This window comes from Polypterus senegalus, chromosome 8 (assembly GCF_016835505.1).
Source record: "Polypterus senegalus isolate Bchr_013 chromosome 8, ASM1683550v1, whole genome shotgun sequence".
Classification (NCBI taxonomy): Eukaryota; Metazoa; Chordata; class Cladistia; order Polypteriformes; family Polypteridae; genus Polypterus; species Polypterus senegalus.
The window spans coordinates 165,432,228-165,451,746 of NC_053161.1; the positions used below are offsets into that span (position 1 = coordinate 165,432,228).

The 19,519-nt window shown below is 40.1% G+C and overlaps 1 protein-coding gene across 3 annotated transcripts; it reads left to right on the forward strand.

The window, feature by feature from the left end:
- The first annotated feature begins 801 nt into the window (after window positions 1-801).
- On the forward strand, window positions 802-17,447 carry LOC120533274 (zinc finger protein OZF-like). Of its 3 annotated transcripts, XM_039760086.1 has the most exons (4): window positions 821-1,017; window positions 4,077-4,256; window positions 6,881-7,349; window positions 15,557-17,447. In XM_039760086.1, exons 3-4 carry the CDS (start codon window positions 6,917-6,919, stop codon window positions 16,786-16,788), a joined length of 1,665 nt encoding a protein of 554 aa, XP_039616020.1. In that variant the 5' UTR covers window positions 821-1,017; window positions 4,077-4,256; window positions 6,881-6,916; the 3' UTR covers window positions 16,789-17,447. The 3 variants fall into 3 exon arrangements, with proteins under 3 accessions (XP_039616021.1, XP_039616020.1, XP_039616018.1); XM_039760087.1 differs by lacking the exon at window positions 4,077-4,256 and having other exon boundaries at window positions 802-848; XM_039760084.1 differs by lacking the exon at window positions 4,077-4,256.
- Window positions 17,448-19,519: the final 2,072 nt, after the last annotated feature.

A 19,519-nucleotide genomic window follows, 5' to 3' on the forward strand; every position in this document is an offset into this window, starting at 1 on the left:
GTGCTCCTTGAGAAAAAACAAATCATCTGAACCAATCTCAGACTGAACAAACTGATTGATCAAAGATACACTGACAGCTTGCCCTAATGTCAACTGTCGGATAACATGCTTTGACCACCTTGACTGTACCCTCAGAAGGAATCATCAAACCTCTTTTGTTTTTTAATGTGATCAAGTGGTAGCTTTGATCATATGATGCCGGTACAGCACCTGTTACCAAACTAGCACGGCACACATCATAAAAATCCCATTCACATTCTCAAAATCCCATCTAAGGGTTACCTCTAACTGCTTCCTGAGGTGGATTTCTTTGGGAAACCTTCAAAGTTTGAGAAATGTTAACAACTAACAACAATCTACATAGTTAGTGACTAAATACGTTTAGCCAAAACGATGTTTGGAGGCACACTTGAGCACATAAATGCATAGTTTTGCTAGCTTAGCCTGGTGTAGCTAAAGTTAAGTTTATAAAATGGAATTTTCTAATGGCCAAATATAACCAAAACGATTGTTCAGCCTTACCTATGAAATGTAATCCCCGGGGATCTGGTTTGGAGCGTACAGCGGTTTGTACAATCCCAAGCAGCACATACGTGAGGCATCTTTATCCATTACTTCCCTCCACAGCAGTGCCACTCGCAATATGGCGACGACGTTGACGTCTGATGCTTGCTGGTCATGCGGCGTTTAGTAATTCTATGTCTATGGTTGTCACTTCCCGTGTGTGCGTGCGTATAGAAATATTACGTCATCGCACACTTTACGGCGCTGCACAATCTGTTTAACACGCATGTGTGAACACTTTACGGCTTGTTAAGCTTTCAATAGCATATACAAGCGCGAATTGGGTAAGCACGCGTATCGGCTAGCGACACAGTCTTGTACTGATATGCGGCAATACATAAGATAATTCGAGATGTTAGCAAGAGCATTAGGATTGTGAACGACTTTATAAAAACATCCTATCACTGAAAGACAGAGGGTACTTGCACGGGGTTTGTGGACGACCCTTTATAGGTATGTGAGTTTTCATTCGCTTAGCTGAGATTTAATGCAATCAGTGGCGTGACGCGCGTTCGTGTCCGTCAACACATCCCCGGAATCGAAACCCTGTGTGCCCCGCGTGTCTTTGCTGTTCGTTGTTGTTTGTTCCTGTGGTTTGATTGACGTTGTCAAATCCCATTTCTGCTTCACACCGTCGCATCCTCCTCCTATTCATTCCTTTCTGTGTATTCTTTCAGTCGCGACTCCCCTCGAATCAATCGGCGGCCACTCCACACACAACTTTCGATTCGCGGTTCCCTGTTTAAAGACGATAGAAGAGTTGGTGACCAATTCAGTGTTTAAAAGGCAGCGAATAATTGTAGTGCTGCCATGCTTCTGTTGTTAATCCTCCGTTGACTCTCCTATAGAAATAAAGTGTTTAATAACTGGCAGAGTTTGGTGGCCATCATCAGTTTGTCTGCATATATTTATTTAAACGGACTTGCATGCTGAAATTTGTTGAATCCAATGTAGATAATACATTTTACATAGCTGAGATGGAGCAATGTATGTTTTACATTAAATAAATGTGTCAATCATATTTCTTTATAAAGTACAATCCAGTAATCTCCGTATTGAATATTAGTGAATTTAACAGACATGTTTGGTCAGTGTTTCAATTTGTACCTCGGGCTGTTTATGGTTTGCAGTGTTCATGTGTACCCAGTGTGTGTGTGTGTGTGTGTTTGCCCTTCCTCTTTCTAAAGGCTCTATATAAATATAAAGAATAATTAATAATAATAATAATAAAGATGTGCGGGTTTAATGTTCTGGCAAGTCTAACTTGACTTGTATCTGTGGACTATATTGTGAGTGTAGCCTGTGATGGCCCATAGTAGGTTCCCATATCCGTGTCTTCTACTTGTACTGCACTTTGGTTGTGAGGTGAACGTCAAGTCTCATATGATGGCTGCTGTCATGCTAAGACCAACCAGGGCTTTGTGGGTCTCCACCAGGCCTGCCATTCCTTTTCTGGGGAAAGACCTCTTTGATTTAATTAGAATATTCATGAGGGTCGGTACGGAGTTTTATTTTTCTGCCCCCTCCCACCCTTAAGGTTGCCCACAGCAAATTAGTTTATCAGAAGCACAAATCTCCAGTAGTCAGAGCTCTGAAGATGACTGAGGCACACAAGGTGTCCACGCCAAGGTGTTGGCATTTAAAAGGACTTTGTCCCAAATGTTTGTGATTTTATGTGTTTTTAAGGCAATGTTTACTTCCAGAAAGTGTACCCAACAGAACTGAAGTTCTGTTTTAGGGCTTATTAAAGTAATGTCTGCAAACATTCCCATCTTATAAGTGCTGTCCTCCATTATTAAGCACCTTTTTCACAGACAGTTTTATTTATAAACCCTCTGCTGTTGTCTCTGTTATACGCGACCCTTCATTAGTCTTCAAACTGTCAGGGGGAAATTGCTGTTATGGCTGTGGACACAAGCAGTTCATGTTGAAAATAAATTGGATTAAGAGGGCCGGAGACAATTGCATTAAAATACAAAACAGCTTTGGTTTGTTGGGTAATTTACTACACCTTCTTTGAGGCTGTATATTTTACTTTGATTTAGGAAGGAAAATATTTAAAAAAAACAGCTGTGTAAGCCCATGCTGTAAAATGTCCGGGGTCCTAGAAACTATTGGAATCATCAGGAAAAAAAAAATTGAAATGTAGAGATGTCAGGTAATTGAAAGGAACTGCTCTGGGCGTCTCTCTCCTAGGAGGATTCGCATTGCTGACGTGCTCTCATCGTTCGTGTATTTGTGGCTAAGCGACTGTCTGTCGTCTGAGGTTTCCTTTTGCCGGCATGCTCGCCTCACTTGTGTATTAGCGGCAGGAGAAGAAGTAAAAGGGATACCGTTTTGCTGATGTGTACTCGGCTTGCTTCTGTATTAGCCGCTATGCGAGTGCCTCTGTCTTCGGAGGTTTCCCTTTTGCTGGCGTGCTGGCTTCGCTTGTGTATCTTTGGAGGTGAAGCCCTTAATAATTATTCTTTACATTTTATATAGCGCTTTTCTCACTACTCAAAGCGCTCTCCAGACAGAGAGGACCCAGGAAGCGAACCCACAGTATCTTTATTGTAAAGCAGAAGCAGCACGACCACTGTGCCATCCCGACTCCACCACTCACTTCAGGGCCGGACAGATGGACACACACGCTTCCTCACGTAGACGTTTATATATAAGACATGCAGTCGGTTTCAATATCATGAAGTTAGAGTGAGGCAGAACCCCCAGTCCCCTAATATTTGTGTTGATCTGCTCCGTTAAATGCTGTCTGTTGTCAATTGATTAAAATGCATTTCTGGTTATTCATGGGATATGTCAGGGCCATTACAGCAGCAGCAAACCTTCATGAGGTAGGAGGTGAGCAGAAATGCAAGTAACATATTGAATTAAAGAAGCACAAACCCTTAACTTTTCAAAATGTCCTCTGTGTTATGTACAACTCCTTTGATGTTTGATATTTAAATCTCATGTCATCTTCTCCCCGCTTTTCCTGGTGAGTCTCAAGGCGCTATTTAACTCTGTGAGGCAGAATTCTTGATGCCTACCATCATTTGGTTTTTCTGCATTTTCCTACTTTGATTGTGTTGTACTGATCAATTCAAATTTTATTCCTAATTTCTGTGGAATGTCTTATGATGGTTCTCACTGTTGACAAGGCTGCAGTATGTAAGGACTCTGAATGTCACCCCATACGCTGGCCTTCATGTGCCACACTACTACAGTTGTCCCCCTCCATTCATAATTTCTCTATCTGAAAAGGTACAACTCTTGACAATTTGTAGTCAGAATTTATAATCCAAATTGAAAACCTGTTCTTGTGTATTTACATCTGCCAACATGGCCAAGTGCCCGCCAGTGAAGCCCTTTAAAACGGGTCGTCGGTCCAGAAATTGTGAGGAGCGCGCTGGGGTCGAGGATCAGCTTGTCCTATCGTGACGTCTCGTGCTCTCATTGCTTAAAAGTGTTGTGCTTTTGCTTGCTTTTTGTTTATTAGTATATTAAATGTGGCCATCATCTATTTGTGTTAGGATTGCAATACCCCATAATAACTCCATGCTGGACTGTGGTTGCCCAAATCAAAAAGAGAGACGAATATTACAGTTTTGGATAGAAAGAAGTGGATAAATTTTAAAAATTTTGAAACGCAATAAGTGTTTCTGTGAGTGGATTGACCAACAGAGAACAGAAAAATAAATACATACATGCAGGTAGGTCCCCCTCCCTATTTTCTGGTTCCTTCACTAATCCGGCATCGATTTCAAAATTTCCAGACCACTTTAATGTTAAAATTTCCAAACCACCACACCCACCTGCTTTGCTCTTTTTGGTGGCATTACATCTGTTAACTGTTAGGATTTATGAGATTTTTAATTTTGTTTTTCTGTGTACCATTTATGCACTTACACACAGTGGGTACGGAAAGTATTCAGACCCCCTTCAATTTTTCACTCTTTGTTATATTGCAGCCATTTGCTAAAATCATTTAAATTAATTTTTTCCCTCATTAATGTACACACAGCACCCCTTATTGACAGACAAAAAAAGAATTTTTGAAATTGTTGCAGATTTATTAAAAACGAAAAACTGAAATATCACATGGTCCTAAGTATTCAGACCCTTTGCTCTTTAAGCGATTTAAGGTGGAACAGATTTACGAGTTTTTTCGTAGGCTCTGGTAATTCTAGTGTTAAGGATTTATAGGAGGGGCTGATCATTTAACCATCTCAGTTATTCTGGTTTTTAATTTTTTCCAAACTGTTGCCATTATATTGTTCACTTAGCTGTTGTAAGTTTTTTTTTTTTGAGAAAATACAGCTGGAGAAATATTCTTAGTTGTATCTTCATTTCAAGCTGCAAAGCAACAACATGTGGATATTTTGAAGGGTGTGATTCTCTTCTATGCCCACTGTAACTCTGTTACAGTTAAACAGAACAAACCCCTTTGAAATTTGTAGTGGGAACAAAGGGTTTGATAAAATCAGTTACTACAATCAAACAGTGTGATTGGCTCAGGAGGCAACTAACTGGGTGAATGGCTCCATTGTAATATTGTTTTTTCTTCATCTGTCACCATGCAAAGGTTTTTGTCCAACCTGCACCAAGTAAGGAGAAGGTAAGCCTTATCAGCTTAAGCTAGCAAATCCACTATTTCACCTTCGTCATCTTTTAATTTTTTTTTTTTTTTACATTGAATTTATTAAAATCAAATAACATTCCATACAAGCAAGTCAAATTTTACAAAACTAGGTTCAATTCTTCTGTTGCAGGCTGCGTGTTCTACCAGATTTACGAGCCTCTTTTATTCTCCCCATCTTGCCATGCATCTGTTTCTTAACACAATCCTGAGGCCCTCCTTGTATAAACATTTCTCAATATAACTAAAAACACAATTTTGGGACCCAAACAGTACATCTGCGTTTCATCCAAGTAGTGAATACTGCTGACCAGGATTGATTCCGTCATTAAGGTCAGCAGTATTCACAGTTTGAATTAAATACACACGTACTGTTTGGGTCAGAGAATTGTGTTGGGATGACAGGCAAGACCCCACTTAGGGGAGGTCTGCACCAGGGATCTTCTTGAAGTCCTTAACTCTTTGATTTGATGGATGTGTCGAATCACAGGATAAAAGATCAATACCCCCAGGGTTATTTTTTTATTTGGCTGATGACTATGTGTTGTTTAAAACTAGAAAAGAGGAAGTTAGAAGAAGGGCTTTGGAAGATGGACAGGTAAAGATAAATCAATCAATCAATCAATCAACATTTATTTATATATCACATATTCATTCAAAAAAATGTAGCTCAAAGTGCTTTACAAAATGAATAGAGAAATAGAAGACACAATAAAAAATAAACATAAGTCAACATTAATTAACATAGAATAAGAGTAAGGTCCGATGGCCAGGGTGGACAGAAAAACAAAAAAACTCCAAAGGCTGGAGAAAAAAATAAAATCTGTAGGGGTTCCAGACCAAGAGACCGCCCAGTCCCCTCTGGGCAATCTACCTAACATTAGTCAAACAATCCTTTTTGTATTTAGGGTTTTCATGGAAGGACCTGATGATGATGGTCACGTAAACTTCTGGCTTTCAGTCCATCAATGTTGGTGCATCATGAATAAATAGGACAGATACAGAGTATTTGAGCTTTAATGATGATCTGGATTCAGATGTTAGCCTGCAGGGAGAGCTGTGGAAAAGAGGGGATATGTTTCAATATCTAGGATCAGTGGTAGCCCAAGATTTAGAATTAAATGCAGAGATAACTCATAGAGTGCAGTGTGGATGAACACATGGAAGAAGGTATCAGGAGTGTTGTGTGATTGAAGAAGAAGGTGAAGGGTAAACTTAAGGCAGTGGTAAGACCAGCAGTGAGATATGGAGCTGAGACATGGTGGGCAGTAAAGGGAGCTCCAAAGAAGAAAAAGTTAGTTGTGGCAGAATTGAGAATGTTGAGATGGATACGTGGAGTTACAAAAAAGGGCAGAATAAGAAATGAGACAATCGGGTGTGCCAATAAAATGGGAGAGAAATCTACTAAAGTACAGGAAATGAGGCTGAAGTGGTATGGACATATGATGAGGAGCGACGATGAATTGGGGGGGATTTGGTTGGGGATGAAGACAACGCGAGGGAGGCCAAAGTGGAGGTGGATGAGTAAAGTAAATGAAAATGTGAAGGATAAGGGTTTGACTAGGGAAGGGGGTGCAGTACTGAGCTGTTTGCAGTAGGCTGATCAAACACATCAGCATCACATAAAAGTGGGAACAGATGAGGAGGAGGAAGAAGAAAACTTCTGATAGAATTAAATCTTTTTCCTTTTTTTCGCAGGGAGATAGAAAAATCTGCTGTTCAGTTTATATCTAGATGGATATAAAAAAGGAGACGTGTGAGGCTGACATAAATACCAGAGAAACAATGGCTGTAAGTATTAAGAAGGAGGAGTGTGAGTGGGAGTCCATCTGCCCTCAACAGGAGAGTCTCCACATTAAGGAGGAGGAGGACTGTGAGACAGGGTTAGTGAGCATTAAAGAAGAGGCTGAAGAGATGTCTGTCAGCATTGAGACAGACATTTGTAAAAGTGTGCAGAATGTCAAGGAAGAGGACCATCAGTGTGGGGGTGAAGATGGAGCAGTGACCGGGTTAGTCTCACCTCACAGCAGACCCTGTGCATCATCAGAGCCTTCAATCCTGGTGAAGTCTGAATCATCACAGCCTGACACAAAAAAGAGGACTGAAGACCCTTCATCCGTGACAATTGAGGAAGATGAGCCGCCACCTACAACTCAGGCTAAAAAAAGTAAGTGAAAAATAAAAGTACGTGTTAGTTTAGGGTTGGAGGATGATGGGTCTGAAAGCGAGGTCTTGTACTTTTTATGAGGAACATAGAAATGGAGTTAAAGGGGTGTGTTATATTGTGTGTTTCATGCGCTTTGAGAGTTCATCTCTGTTAATGTTGTAAGGTTTAGCAACTTGCTGCTCTCGCATTGCAGCTGTAAATTTGTTCAAACACTCCAAGCCTGTCCATAGTAAAAAGTGTTACACAAAAGTAGGATTGTAATGAAAACTTTGTGTGTTCTTTGTAAATCTTTGAATTTCTGCATTAATTTCTCATAACCGTGCAGTCCCACTAATAGACAAACACAATCATCTTAAACTGATAACACCCAATTGTTAGTCAGATGATGTCAGCCATGAGCTCTTTAATCCGCACATTTACAGGACAAAAGATGCGAACGGATTTAAGGTGGGCTGGATTTACGAGTTTTCTCGTAGGATCTGATGATTCTAGTGTTAATTTTGGAGGAGTGATAACAAACCCACTGGGCCAGTTGGCATCTGTCACGCTGCCCTCATGAGCTTTAGGAGGAGTGGAAATACAAGCTTCATACTGGATTAAACCTTGACAGTCCTATTCATTTATTTCTTCTATAGTTTAAAAAAAAAAAAAAAAATTCATGTCTAGTCGTGAAAGTCCTTAAAGTCCTACTGTCAGCTACACTACTTGATTGCTTATTCCAAGTGTCTGTGGTTCCCTGTGTAAAGAAAAACTACATAACTTCTGGGTGAAATTTACCGTTAAGTTTCCAACTGTGTCCCCGTGCTCTTGATTAACTTATTTTAAAATAACATTCTTGATCCACTGGACTAATTCCCTTCATAATTTTAAACACTTAAATCATGTCACCTTATTCTCCTTTTGTTTAAACTGTAAAGGCTCAGCTCTTTTAATCTTTCCTCATAATTCATCCCCTGTAGCCCTGGAATCGGCCTAGTTGCTCTTCTGTGGACCTTTTCTAGTTCTGCTATGTCCTTTTTGTAACCTGGAGATCCAGACTGCACACAAAATTCCAGATGAGGCCTCACCAGTGTGTTAGAAAGCTTGAGCAGAACCTCCTGTGACTTGTACTCTGCACATCAAGGCGCTATATAACCTGACATTCTGTTAGCCTTCTTAATGGCTTCTGAACACTGTCTGGATGTTGATAGTGTCAAGTCCACTATGACTCCTAAGTCTTTCTCATAAAGTGTACTTTAGATTATCTGACCTCCCATTGTGCATTCACATTGTGCACCTAACATTTTAACTTCCCACATTTAATTCTTTACTAACTTTAAATTTCATTTCCCACAAACCAGACCAAGCCAATATGCTGTCCAAGTCCCTTTGTGATGAGTCAGTAGATTCTGGATTATCTGTCAGTATACCTATCTTGGTATCATTTACAAACCTAACCAGCTTGTTCCTCCTATTCCTATCTAAATCCACCTATCCATCATCTAACCCGCTATATCCTAACTACAACAACAACAACATTTATTTATATAGCACATTTTCATACAAACAGTAGCTCAAAGTGCTTTACATATTAAAGAATAGAAAAATGAAAGACATAATTATAAAACAAAATAAATCAACATTAACATCGAATAAGAGTAAGGTTCAATGGCCAGGGGGGACAGAAAAAACAAAAAAAACTCCAGACGGCTGGAGAAAAAATAAAATCTGTAGGGATAACTACAGGGTCAGAGGGGTCTGCTGGAGCCAATCCCAGCCATCACAGGGCTCAAGGTAGGAAACAAACCCTGGGCAGGGTGCCAGCCCACCGCAGGGCATGCACACACACACTAAGCACAATTTAGGATCGCCAATGCACCTAACCTGCATGTCTTTGGATTGTGGGAGGAAACCGGAGTACCCGGAGGATACCCATGGGGAGAACATGCAAACTCCATGTAGGGAGTACCCGGGAAGCGAACTTGGGTCTCCTAACTGCGAGGCAGCAGCGCAACCACCGTGCCGCCTTCCTATCTAAATCATATATATATATTTAATATTAAAAATAGCAGTGGCCCTAGCACTGACCCCTGCTGATCACCACTCTTTACATTAGCCAATTCTGATGAAGTTCCTCACACTATCACCCTCTTCTTCCTGTGTTTGAGCCAGTTCTGCACCCAACTAAAAACATCATCCCGATCTCCCACTTCTTTTAATTTGTTGCCCAACCTCTCATGTGGCACCTTATCAAATGCTTTCTGAAAGTCAACATAAATAGCATAAGCTCCACTTTGATCATGATCTTTTGTTGCTATCTCATAGATTTCCAGCATGCTTGTAAAACATGACCTCCCTCTTCTGAACCCATGCTGACTGTTCATTAAACCTCCTGCTCTTGCTATATGCTACTCAGTCTTATCCTTAATTCCTTAATTTTCCTGTGATGCACATTAAGCTTACTGGCCTGTAGTTTGCCTCTGCCCTGTCACCCTTTCTATATAATGGGATGATATTTTTCATTTTCCAGTCTTTCAGAATTTCCTCGGTTCACAGTGACTTTCTAAAAATGTACAGTATATGTCAAGGATTTATATCTGTACTCCCTAGCCTCCTTGAGAACTTGAGGGTAAATATCTGGTCCTGGTGATTTTGTTTGATTTCGGCCTATTTAATCTGAACAGCACTTCTCTCTCTAAAATTTCTATGTCCCTCAGTACCTCGTTAGTAGTCGCGTTTACCTCTGGAAGGTTGTCCACTTCCTTACTTAAGAAGACCTCAGAAAAATGCAAGTTTAGAGCATCTGCTATTTCACTGTCTGTATTTTTTAATTCCCCTTTACAATTCCTGATGCACTTGACCTCCTCCTTGACTGTTCTTTTACCACTAAAATACTGAAAGAATTCCTTATGGTCATCTTTCACCTTATCTGCTATATTCTTCTCTAGTCTTTTAGCCTCCCTGATATCCTGATAATGGTTGCTCTCATGTTCTCATATGCCCTATGATTCAGTTTGGAGTTATTAGTCTTATACGCCTTATTTGTTTATATTTTTCCTTTGCAGCTTCTTTTTTTTTTTTTTTTATTTCCTATTAATTCCAAATGTAGGTATGTACCTGTCCTGGATTACATGTAAAACCTTTTTAATCCTGTTCCACTGCTCTTCGACTGTCTCCACACTTAACAGCTTATCCCAGTCTGTCCTCCTTAGATTTCGTCACATTTGCTCAAAGTTTGCCCTACTAACGTTAAACCTAACAGTTTTAGTCTTTGCTTTCTCACTCTCCTAAAGCACTGAGAATTGTATTATATCATGGTCACTTGACCCTAGCAGTCCAGTCACTTCTACACCATTATTTATATCCTGATTTTTACAAAATGCTAAATCTAGATCATCTTCAACCCTGTGTTGGTGCTTTAACATACTTTTTTAAAAAACAGTCCCTGATTACTTCTGAAAAGTCCTGCTCTTCTGCTCCACTATATTGAGATATGATACCAAACATAAGGCATTTGCTCTCCAATAGGTGGATTTTGAAAAACAGGAAAGAGGAGAAAAAAAAACACAAAATGTTACAGGGTGATTAAAATCACAGCTCTTGAAATTTGAAAATTTAAGTTATGTCAAATGTTGATTTTCATTGTGAAAGCAGTTTATCGTACAGCTCTACTGCTGACTAGGGCACCTGTAATTAGCTTGTCTAAGAGGGGATGCCAAACACAGAACAGTCCATGAGGGGCCTCATGACAGTCAGAGCCCACTTGGCCTGTCTGTGAGAATCACTAGTGAGCACATGGTGGTCAGGTGGTCCATGTTCACCAATCAGTGATAGTCTTAGAAAGAGAAGTGGAGACATTCTGTGGGCTCACAAGGTGGAGGATGAGAGTTGGGTTTTTGCAGGAGTAGGATCTGTCTGTGTATACTAGAAAGAGAGAGGGGTTGGGAGCAAGTTTTCCTTGTAAATTTTGAGGATGCAGATTAACGTCATACCCAGGACATAGCAATTGCAGGTTATCACGTACGGAATCACTTCATGAGTTTTCAAGATTTGAACTGGCAACCTTCCGATTGCCAGGAAATATCCCTAAACTCGGAGCCACCACTCCATCTGCATACTATGATTACTGGTACATGAACCGTTGTGAGTTTAAAGTCAGGGTTGTCAACAAACAGGACCTGGTTAAACCCATTGAGACATCCCTTGTGTGATTTGTGGCCTGTACACGAAATCCATTGTTGTAGATGCTTCTCTGGTGTGAAGTTGGAGCTCCAGCTCTTAGATGGGGTTGAGAATGCTGGCAACATTGAGTGGGACTGCCCACAGCTTTGGTTCAGAAACAAACTTCTCAATGAGATGTAAACTCACTTTTAGTCTTGTGTTGTCTCACTGGAGAGTCTTTTGGTGGGTGTGTGGGTGTTCTAAAGGCCTCAGCTGGGTGATCACTTAGGTTAGATACCTGTGGTTTGAGTTTTCAGTATTTGAACTGGCAACCTTCAGATTGCTGGTGTAAACCCCCTAATACATTGTTATTGTCTGTTGTTGTTGCTTCTCTGGTGTGAAGTTGGAGCTGCAGCTCTTAGATGGGGCTGCGAATACTGGTGACATTTTGTAGGACTTATCTCTGCCCACAGCAGTGGCTTAGAGCCATTTTATCTAATGTTGAATGAATGGCTGAGTTTTAGTAGTCAACAAGACTATCTAGTGTGGATGGCACACTGGAAGACAGAAGAAGATTAGAAATGCATCCAGCAAGGACGGAAGGACTGATATCTTTAAGGTTTCAGAGAGAAATTTGATGTTTACAGGTGAGAGGAGGGAGAGGTCATGAGACAGTGAAAAGTACTGCTTCATGTCAGAAAGACCCAAATCACTGCTATAAGGGTTGCAGACAGATGAGGCAGACTTGCTGATCAGGTCTAATATGTGACCACCAGAGTGAGTAGGAATATCAATATGTTGCACTAGGTCAGAACAATCCAAGCACATGAATTAATTTCTCGGTTTACGTGTTAGAGTGTCAATACAGATGTAAACTTTACCAAGAAGAATAACCATCTGAGACAGGGATCTTAAGTGGGTTAGTAGTTCCGGTCGATCAGATAAGACCTGTTGCATTTTGGGGGACAATAGAAAACAACACACAAAACTGGGCCAAATTTAGTTGTTAATTTATGAGCCAGACGCTCAAAAGACAATGGACCATTAGCTGAGATTTTTTTTTTGAGGTTTAACTCTGATTTAATAATTACCTTGACCTCTCCCCATTGTCTGCACCTGCGAGCCTCTGTGATGTAAATATATGCGGATGGTGTTGACTCCGTGAGAGACATAAATTTGTTTGGTTTGTGCCAAGTTTCTGTTAAGCATAGCATATCAAGGTTGGAGTCTGTAATGAATTCTGATAGCACTAATACAGTTACAATACAATACAGTTTATTTTTGTATAGCCCAAAATCACACAGGAAGTGCCGCAATGGGCTTTAACAGGCCCTGCCTCTTGACAGCCCCCCAGCCTTGACTCTCTGAGAAGACAAGGAAAAACTCCCAAAAAAACCTTGTAGGGAAAAATGGGAGAAACCTTGAGAAAGGCAGTTCAAAGAGAGACCCCTTTCCAGGTAGGTTGTGCGTGAAGTGGGTGTCAAAAGAAGGGGGTCAATACAACACAATACACAGAACAGAACAAATCCTTAATACAGCATAATAGATAGATAGATACTTTATTAATCCCAAGGGGAAATTCACATAATCCAGCAGCAGTATACTGATACAAAGAAACAATATTAAATTAAATAGTAATAAAAATGAAAAAAAAAAAAAATGAAAAAAATTAAAATAAAATTAATGTTAGCATTTACTCCCCTGGATGGAATTGAAGAGTCGCATAGTGTGGGGGAGGAACGATCTCCTCAGTCTGTCAGTGGAGCAGGACAGTGACAAAAGTCTGTCACTGAAGCTACTCCTCTGTCTGGAGATGACATTGTTAAGTGGATGCAGTGGATTCTTCATGATTGACAGGAGTTTGCTTAGTGCCCGTCGCTCTGCCACAGATGTTAAACTGTCCAACTTTACTCCTACAATAGAGCCTGCCTTATTAACAAGTTTGTCCAGGCGTGAGGCGTCTTTCATCTTTATGCTGCCACCCCAGCACACCACCGCATAGAAGAGGGCACTCGCCACAACCGTCTGGTAGAACATCTGCAGCATCTTACTGCAGATGTTGAAGGATGCCAACCTTCTCAGAAAGTATAGTCTGCTCTAACCTTTCTTACATAGAATATCAGTATTGGCAGTCCAGTCCAATTTGTCATCCAGCTGCACTCCCAGGTATTTAAAGGTCTGCACCCTCTGCACACAGTAACCTCTGATGATCACAGGGTCCATGAGGGGCCTGGGCCTCCTAAAATCCACCACCAGCTCCTTGGTCTTGCTGGTGTTAAGGTGTAAGTGGTTTGAGTCGCACCATTTAACAAAGTCTTTGATTAACTTTCTGTACTCCTCCTCCTGCCCACTCCTGATGCAGCCCACAATAGCAGTGTCATCAGCGAACTTTTGCATGTGGCAGGACTCCGAGTCATATTGGAAGTCTGATGTATATAGATTGAACAGGACCGAGAAAGTACAGTCCCCTGCGGTGCCCCTGTATTGCTGAACACAATGTCAGACCTGCAGTTCCCAAGACGCACATATTGAGGTCTGTCTGTAAGATAGTCCACGATCCATGCCACCAGGTGTGAGTCTACTCCCATCTCAGTCAGCTTGTCTCTAAGGAGCAGAGGTTGGATGGTGTTAAAGGCACTAGAGAAGTCCAAAAACATAGTTTTTTGCACTAATGCTTTACAATTAAGAGATATTGTGTCAAACAATGAAAACATTAGCTGATAGAGAGTTTGTTGTGCACAGATCTGTACCCAGAGTTTAGTTTAGCATATTGCAAAATTGGCGCACTGACACTCTTGTTTCCAAAACCAAGAGGAAGATGACGTATTCCTGGACAAATGCTGCTGGTGAACTAATCACTCTCAGCCTGGCAGTGGCAGCGACCTGACATGCAATGTTAATATTTTGGGTGCCACATAATACCAGTGTTTTTTTGGACATTCCAGTCAGACCTTTTGCTCTGTACAAACTGTTTAATATTCTGGAGTTTATCATGGAAGTATGTCTGAATAGTAGAAATCCAATACATATCTGACAGCAGTGCAGTGCAGCGCAGCAGAGAAGGTGAGGCGGTGGGGTGCCACAAATGCACGGGAGCATAGACTGTAGAAACAAAGACACTGATGGATTCATCCATTTAAAACAGTGGGGGATATTATAAGATGTGCATGATGATAATTGCCACAATTGAGAGGTTCCAACATGTAACTATATACATATAACAGTAGGTATTATGTGTGATCGCCTTGGCACCGCAAATCCGGTGGTTGTGAATATCGGCTCGTTCCTCCAGTTTAGGCACAGATAGTAGACATTGACGGTAATCTGGTAAATCCGTTTTAATTAAGGAAACGGAACATTCTCAGTTCCTAGATCTCCATAATGCAAAGAGAAAGTTCACAAGTTGTGCATCAGGCAGGAGTAGGCAGTAAATGAGATTTTTTGCCCAGTGAAATTGAAAATGATTCAAATCAGTTGTCCTTGAGGTTGCAAAGACTATATAAATAAATCCAAAATAATCTGTTGCACCCATGAAGTATACATACAGCAAGAGAATGTGAAAGTGCAAAGAATGCAAGGTTCAATGCAAATTTTAACAAAAAGTGTTGTTAACCGGGAGGAGCGGTAGCAACATAAGTGTGCCAGCGTTCCCTTGACTGCATATCGTCCTATTGTCCCAAAGAAACTCTTCAATAACGTGTTAACTGATAATTCATTTTTACCTCAATTAATTCCATAAAGTTAGAATATTTTTAATAAATATTTTAAGACTGTGATGACAAAATGGTGAGGCAGTTCTGTACTGTAAATAACAAAATATGGATGTTATTCTTGTCAGTAGTTTTTCTCAGATGTGACCCATTTAGTTGACTTACTTCAACCTCTTGGCTCCAGTCATTGTTCATGTGTTGAGTTTTAATACAGATGGGAAAATGAAGTGACTCTGGTGTCTTTCCAAATGCAATTTATATTTAATTGCATATGATTCTACAAGTTTGTTCGTAAATTCAAGATAAGATGAAAAAAAATAACCTTTTATTTTTTTTTTCCTTTTCAATTTCATACAGGAGACAAACCTCACTGTTGTTCTGATTGTGGCAAACATTTCGGGCGCAGGTATGATCTACAGACACACAAAAGAATCCACACTGGAGAGAAGCCATATTGCTGTCCAGACTGTGGCAAACGATTCTATAGCAATAGTCTATTTCTGAGCCACAAAATAATTCACACGGGAGAGAAGCCATATTGCTGTTTCGAATGTGGCAAAAAGTTTTCAAAAAGATCCCTTCTTCAGATCCACAACAGAATCCACACTGGAGAGAAGCCGTTTTGCTGTTCCGTATGTGGCAAAAAGTTTTCAGTATCAAGCCGCCTTCAGACCCACAAAAGAATTCACACAGGAGAGAAGCCATATTGCTGTACAGTGTGTGGCAAACAATTCACTTGCAGGAGTCATCTTGTAACCCACCAAAGAATTCACACCGGAGAGAAACCATATTGCTGTTTGGAATGTGGCAAGCAGTTTTCACAAAACAGTGCCCTTACAAGACACAAAATAATCCACACAGGAGAGAAGCCGTATTGCTGTTCTGAGTGTGGCAAGCAGTTTATAGATAGGAGTAGATTTCATAGCCACCAAATAATTCACACAGGAGAGAAGCCATATTGCTGTAAAGAGTGTGGTAAACAATTCTGTGACAGGAGTCGTCTTCTTACCCACAAAAAACTGTGTGGCAACAAATTCCGTGACAAGGATCATCTTCTGAACCATAAAAGAAATCAAACAGGAGAGAAGCCGTATTGCTGTTCAGTATGTGGCAAACAATTCACTTATATGAGTCATCTTGTACGCCACCAAAGAATTCACACCGGAGAGAGACCATATTGCTGTACAGTGTGTGGCAAAACATTCACTTGGATAAGTCATCTTGTAACCCACCAACGAATTCACACCGGAGAGAAACCATATTCCTGTTTAGAATGTGGCAAGCAGTTTTCACAAAACAGTGCCCTTACAAGACACAAAATAATCCACACAGGAGAGAAGCCCTATTGCTGTTCTGAGTGTGGCAAGCGGTTTTTTGAAAGGAGTAGACTTCTTAGCCACCAAAGAATTCACACCAGAGAGAAGTCGTATTGCTGTAAAAAGTGTGGTAAACAATTCTGTGACAGGAGTCGTCTTCTTACCCACAAAAAACTGTGTGGCAACAAATTCCATGACAGGGATCATCTTCTGAACCACCAAAGAAGTCACACAGGAGAGAAGCCTGCTATCGCTTCGGAATGTGGCAAATGATTTTCTAACCGGAGTAGTCTTCAGAGCCACAAAAGAATTGACATTTTAGAGAAGTCATGTTGCTGTTAGGAATGTGGCAATGTTTCTGTCATAGGAGAGAAGTCTTCAGTGCCACAGTTAACTTCATATTGCTTTTTGAAATGTGGCAAATACTTTTGCCACTGTCATAATCTCCAAAGCCTAGAAAACTGTTTCTAGTGGAGAGATCTTGAAACACACAAAACAAAATGCACTGGCCTGAGAATCCATGCTTAGATCAGCCAATGACTGAAAGAGCACTGGTCCGGACGCCATACCAAACTTCTGTGTTAAAGTACAGCACTGCAGCGGGATATGACTGAGTGTATAAATGAGTTACGGTTACTGCAGCATCTACAGATTACACCAAAGCGGTTGACTACAGGAACAACTCTCTGACTATTCAAATCAGATCAATGCAAAGAACCCAAAACACATCCCCTCATAACCTGACTCTCTGCCATGTTTAAACTCTTTACAGCAGTTCTTGTTAAACTATGGGTCGCAACCCAAATTGGGTCATTGACGCGTTTTTTCTGTGTTGCTGTGTACATATACGATTCTTTATTTAGTCTGCAAAATAAAAAAAGTGTTATCATCATTTGATTTTTGTTTGTATGGCACAATATTAAAAAAAAAAATACCCACAATGCCACCCTCCCTGCCAAAACCATTGAAACAATCAAACAGAGATGACTGGCAAGCAAAGACACGTTTAAGAAAGGAGGAGAGAGGACAGAATGACTGCGGTTCCCTTCAATGCACAGTTTGGAATGTCAAAAAGAAATTGAAGTGATACAAGAATGTGACGATTTTCAACAAAGGGCGAGTGAATAGGATCAGGGTACGAGTGTTGTAAACTAAAGTCAGTTTCAATGGCCATGGTCAATAAATCATCATGTGCTCGCCATTCAAAATCTGTAGCAGAGGTGCCAGGAAGATTCTGCTTTCCATTTAATGAGCCTCGGTGATGAAGATTACAATACCATCTCATCACAGCATTCTAAAGGGCATCGATAAATCTCAGTGTATTGGTAACGTGAAAGACATGTTTGGACCACTGAGAACAGTAAGAACACCAGAAAATACGAAAACATAAAGACAAGGTGGGGACATTCAGCACAAGGTCAGTGTGCCGCATTAAACATTTAGAATGTGACCTTTCACTAAATTGTTCATTGAGATTTCTCTTATCCCCTGTGTAAAATACAGATGGTGCATACATTTTATAAGAATAATTTAGCTTACTTTTTACTGAATTATAAAGGAAAACTGGGATATGCTGAACAATTTGCCATCTAATTTTGAAATAATGCACGTATTGTTAATGGTGCCACTCTTTTTTAAGAAATGTTATTTGGAAACAATATGCTTTTTTGGGCCAGATAAATAAACAGCATTAATTTTGATTCATTTTAGTCCTTATCCTGCCCCACTAAACAAGTGGCAAAGTAACGTGACTGTTCATATTGCCCTTTCAAACCTCATGTGAACTCCACCACAATGATTTCTCTCAGCTCTACTAAAGCTTACACTAAGCATTCACACTGGCAGTGGTAGGCTTCAGGACTCTCATCAATGTTTAAAACAGAAGTTATTGTTTTATCAACAAAATGTTTTCCTTTTTTAGAACTATTCACGTGAGAAATACATTTGAAAAGTAGTCAGTTTTACTGTATTATTGTGTTGTGAACACAGCCCCCCTATCCTAGTCCACAGGGGAAGGCAAACCTACCCTTGAGACATCAGCCGTGGCAAGAAGGGACCCTCTTTCCATGCAACCTGATCAATTGAAAGTGCTAAAGACCTAGAAACCACCTGGTGATCCAAGGGTTGGGAATTCTGTTGGAAACACAAACACTGCAGAAGTGTGTGGTCATTTAGTAAGGGAAACTCCTTCCTAAGATGTACTATCTCAGCCGGGAAATCACCCATTTTATGTGAAGGGCCTCCTGCTCCATTGACGCCAACCTCACCTCCTAGTCCAGCAGAGGTGCAGCACCAGATGTTGAACTCCTTCAATAACTGGGTACAGCAAAGCACCCAGACCAGTGCCAAAGGCGGTGGTCTAACGATAAAGGGTAGAGAAGAATTGGGGAGATTAATAAATCATCTGACCTCTTCGTAGTGGGTGACATAGTCTACATAATAATAACAACTTTATTTGTATTACACTATAATACATTCACATGTGATTAAAGGTGCTTTCCACAGATTAATCAACAAAAACCAAAATATACCACATTTACTTGGGTTTTTATCACAAATTTATGCTATGATCATTTCTAACAAATGTAAGTATACTAAATTCAAAATCAAACAGGTATTGTTAACCACTAAAATTCAACAGAAACCTTCACTCTTATCAAAAAAAGGTTTTTAATTTAAAATATTTATACTTTTATATATTGAGATTGACAATTGAACAACACTAATTAATAAATATAAAAATAAACATATATAGTATATGTCTACATTTTTGGATATATCTACATTTTACCTAGGAAACCCATTTAGCAGAAAAAGTTTAATGTTATTAAAGTTAAGGAAATGATACAAAAGCAAATAAAATAGTCCATAGTCCATAATTTATTTTGTATTTGATCTTCTATGTGGTTGAATCACTACGTGCTTCCAGGCTTTCTCTTTTTCCAACAAGACACAGAATCCATTACATTCATAATATTACAGCTCTCTTAATAATTAAAATACT

Coding starts and splice junctions, on each gene's coding strand:
- LOC120533274 (XM_039760087.1), top strand. CDS start 6,917: ATGGATATAAAAAAGGAGACGTGTGAGGCTGACATAAATACCAGAGAA. Junction 7,350..15,556: donor TACAACTCAGGCTAAAAAAA/GTAAGTGAAAAA, acceptor AATTTCATACAG/GAGACAAACCTCACTGTTGT.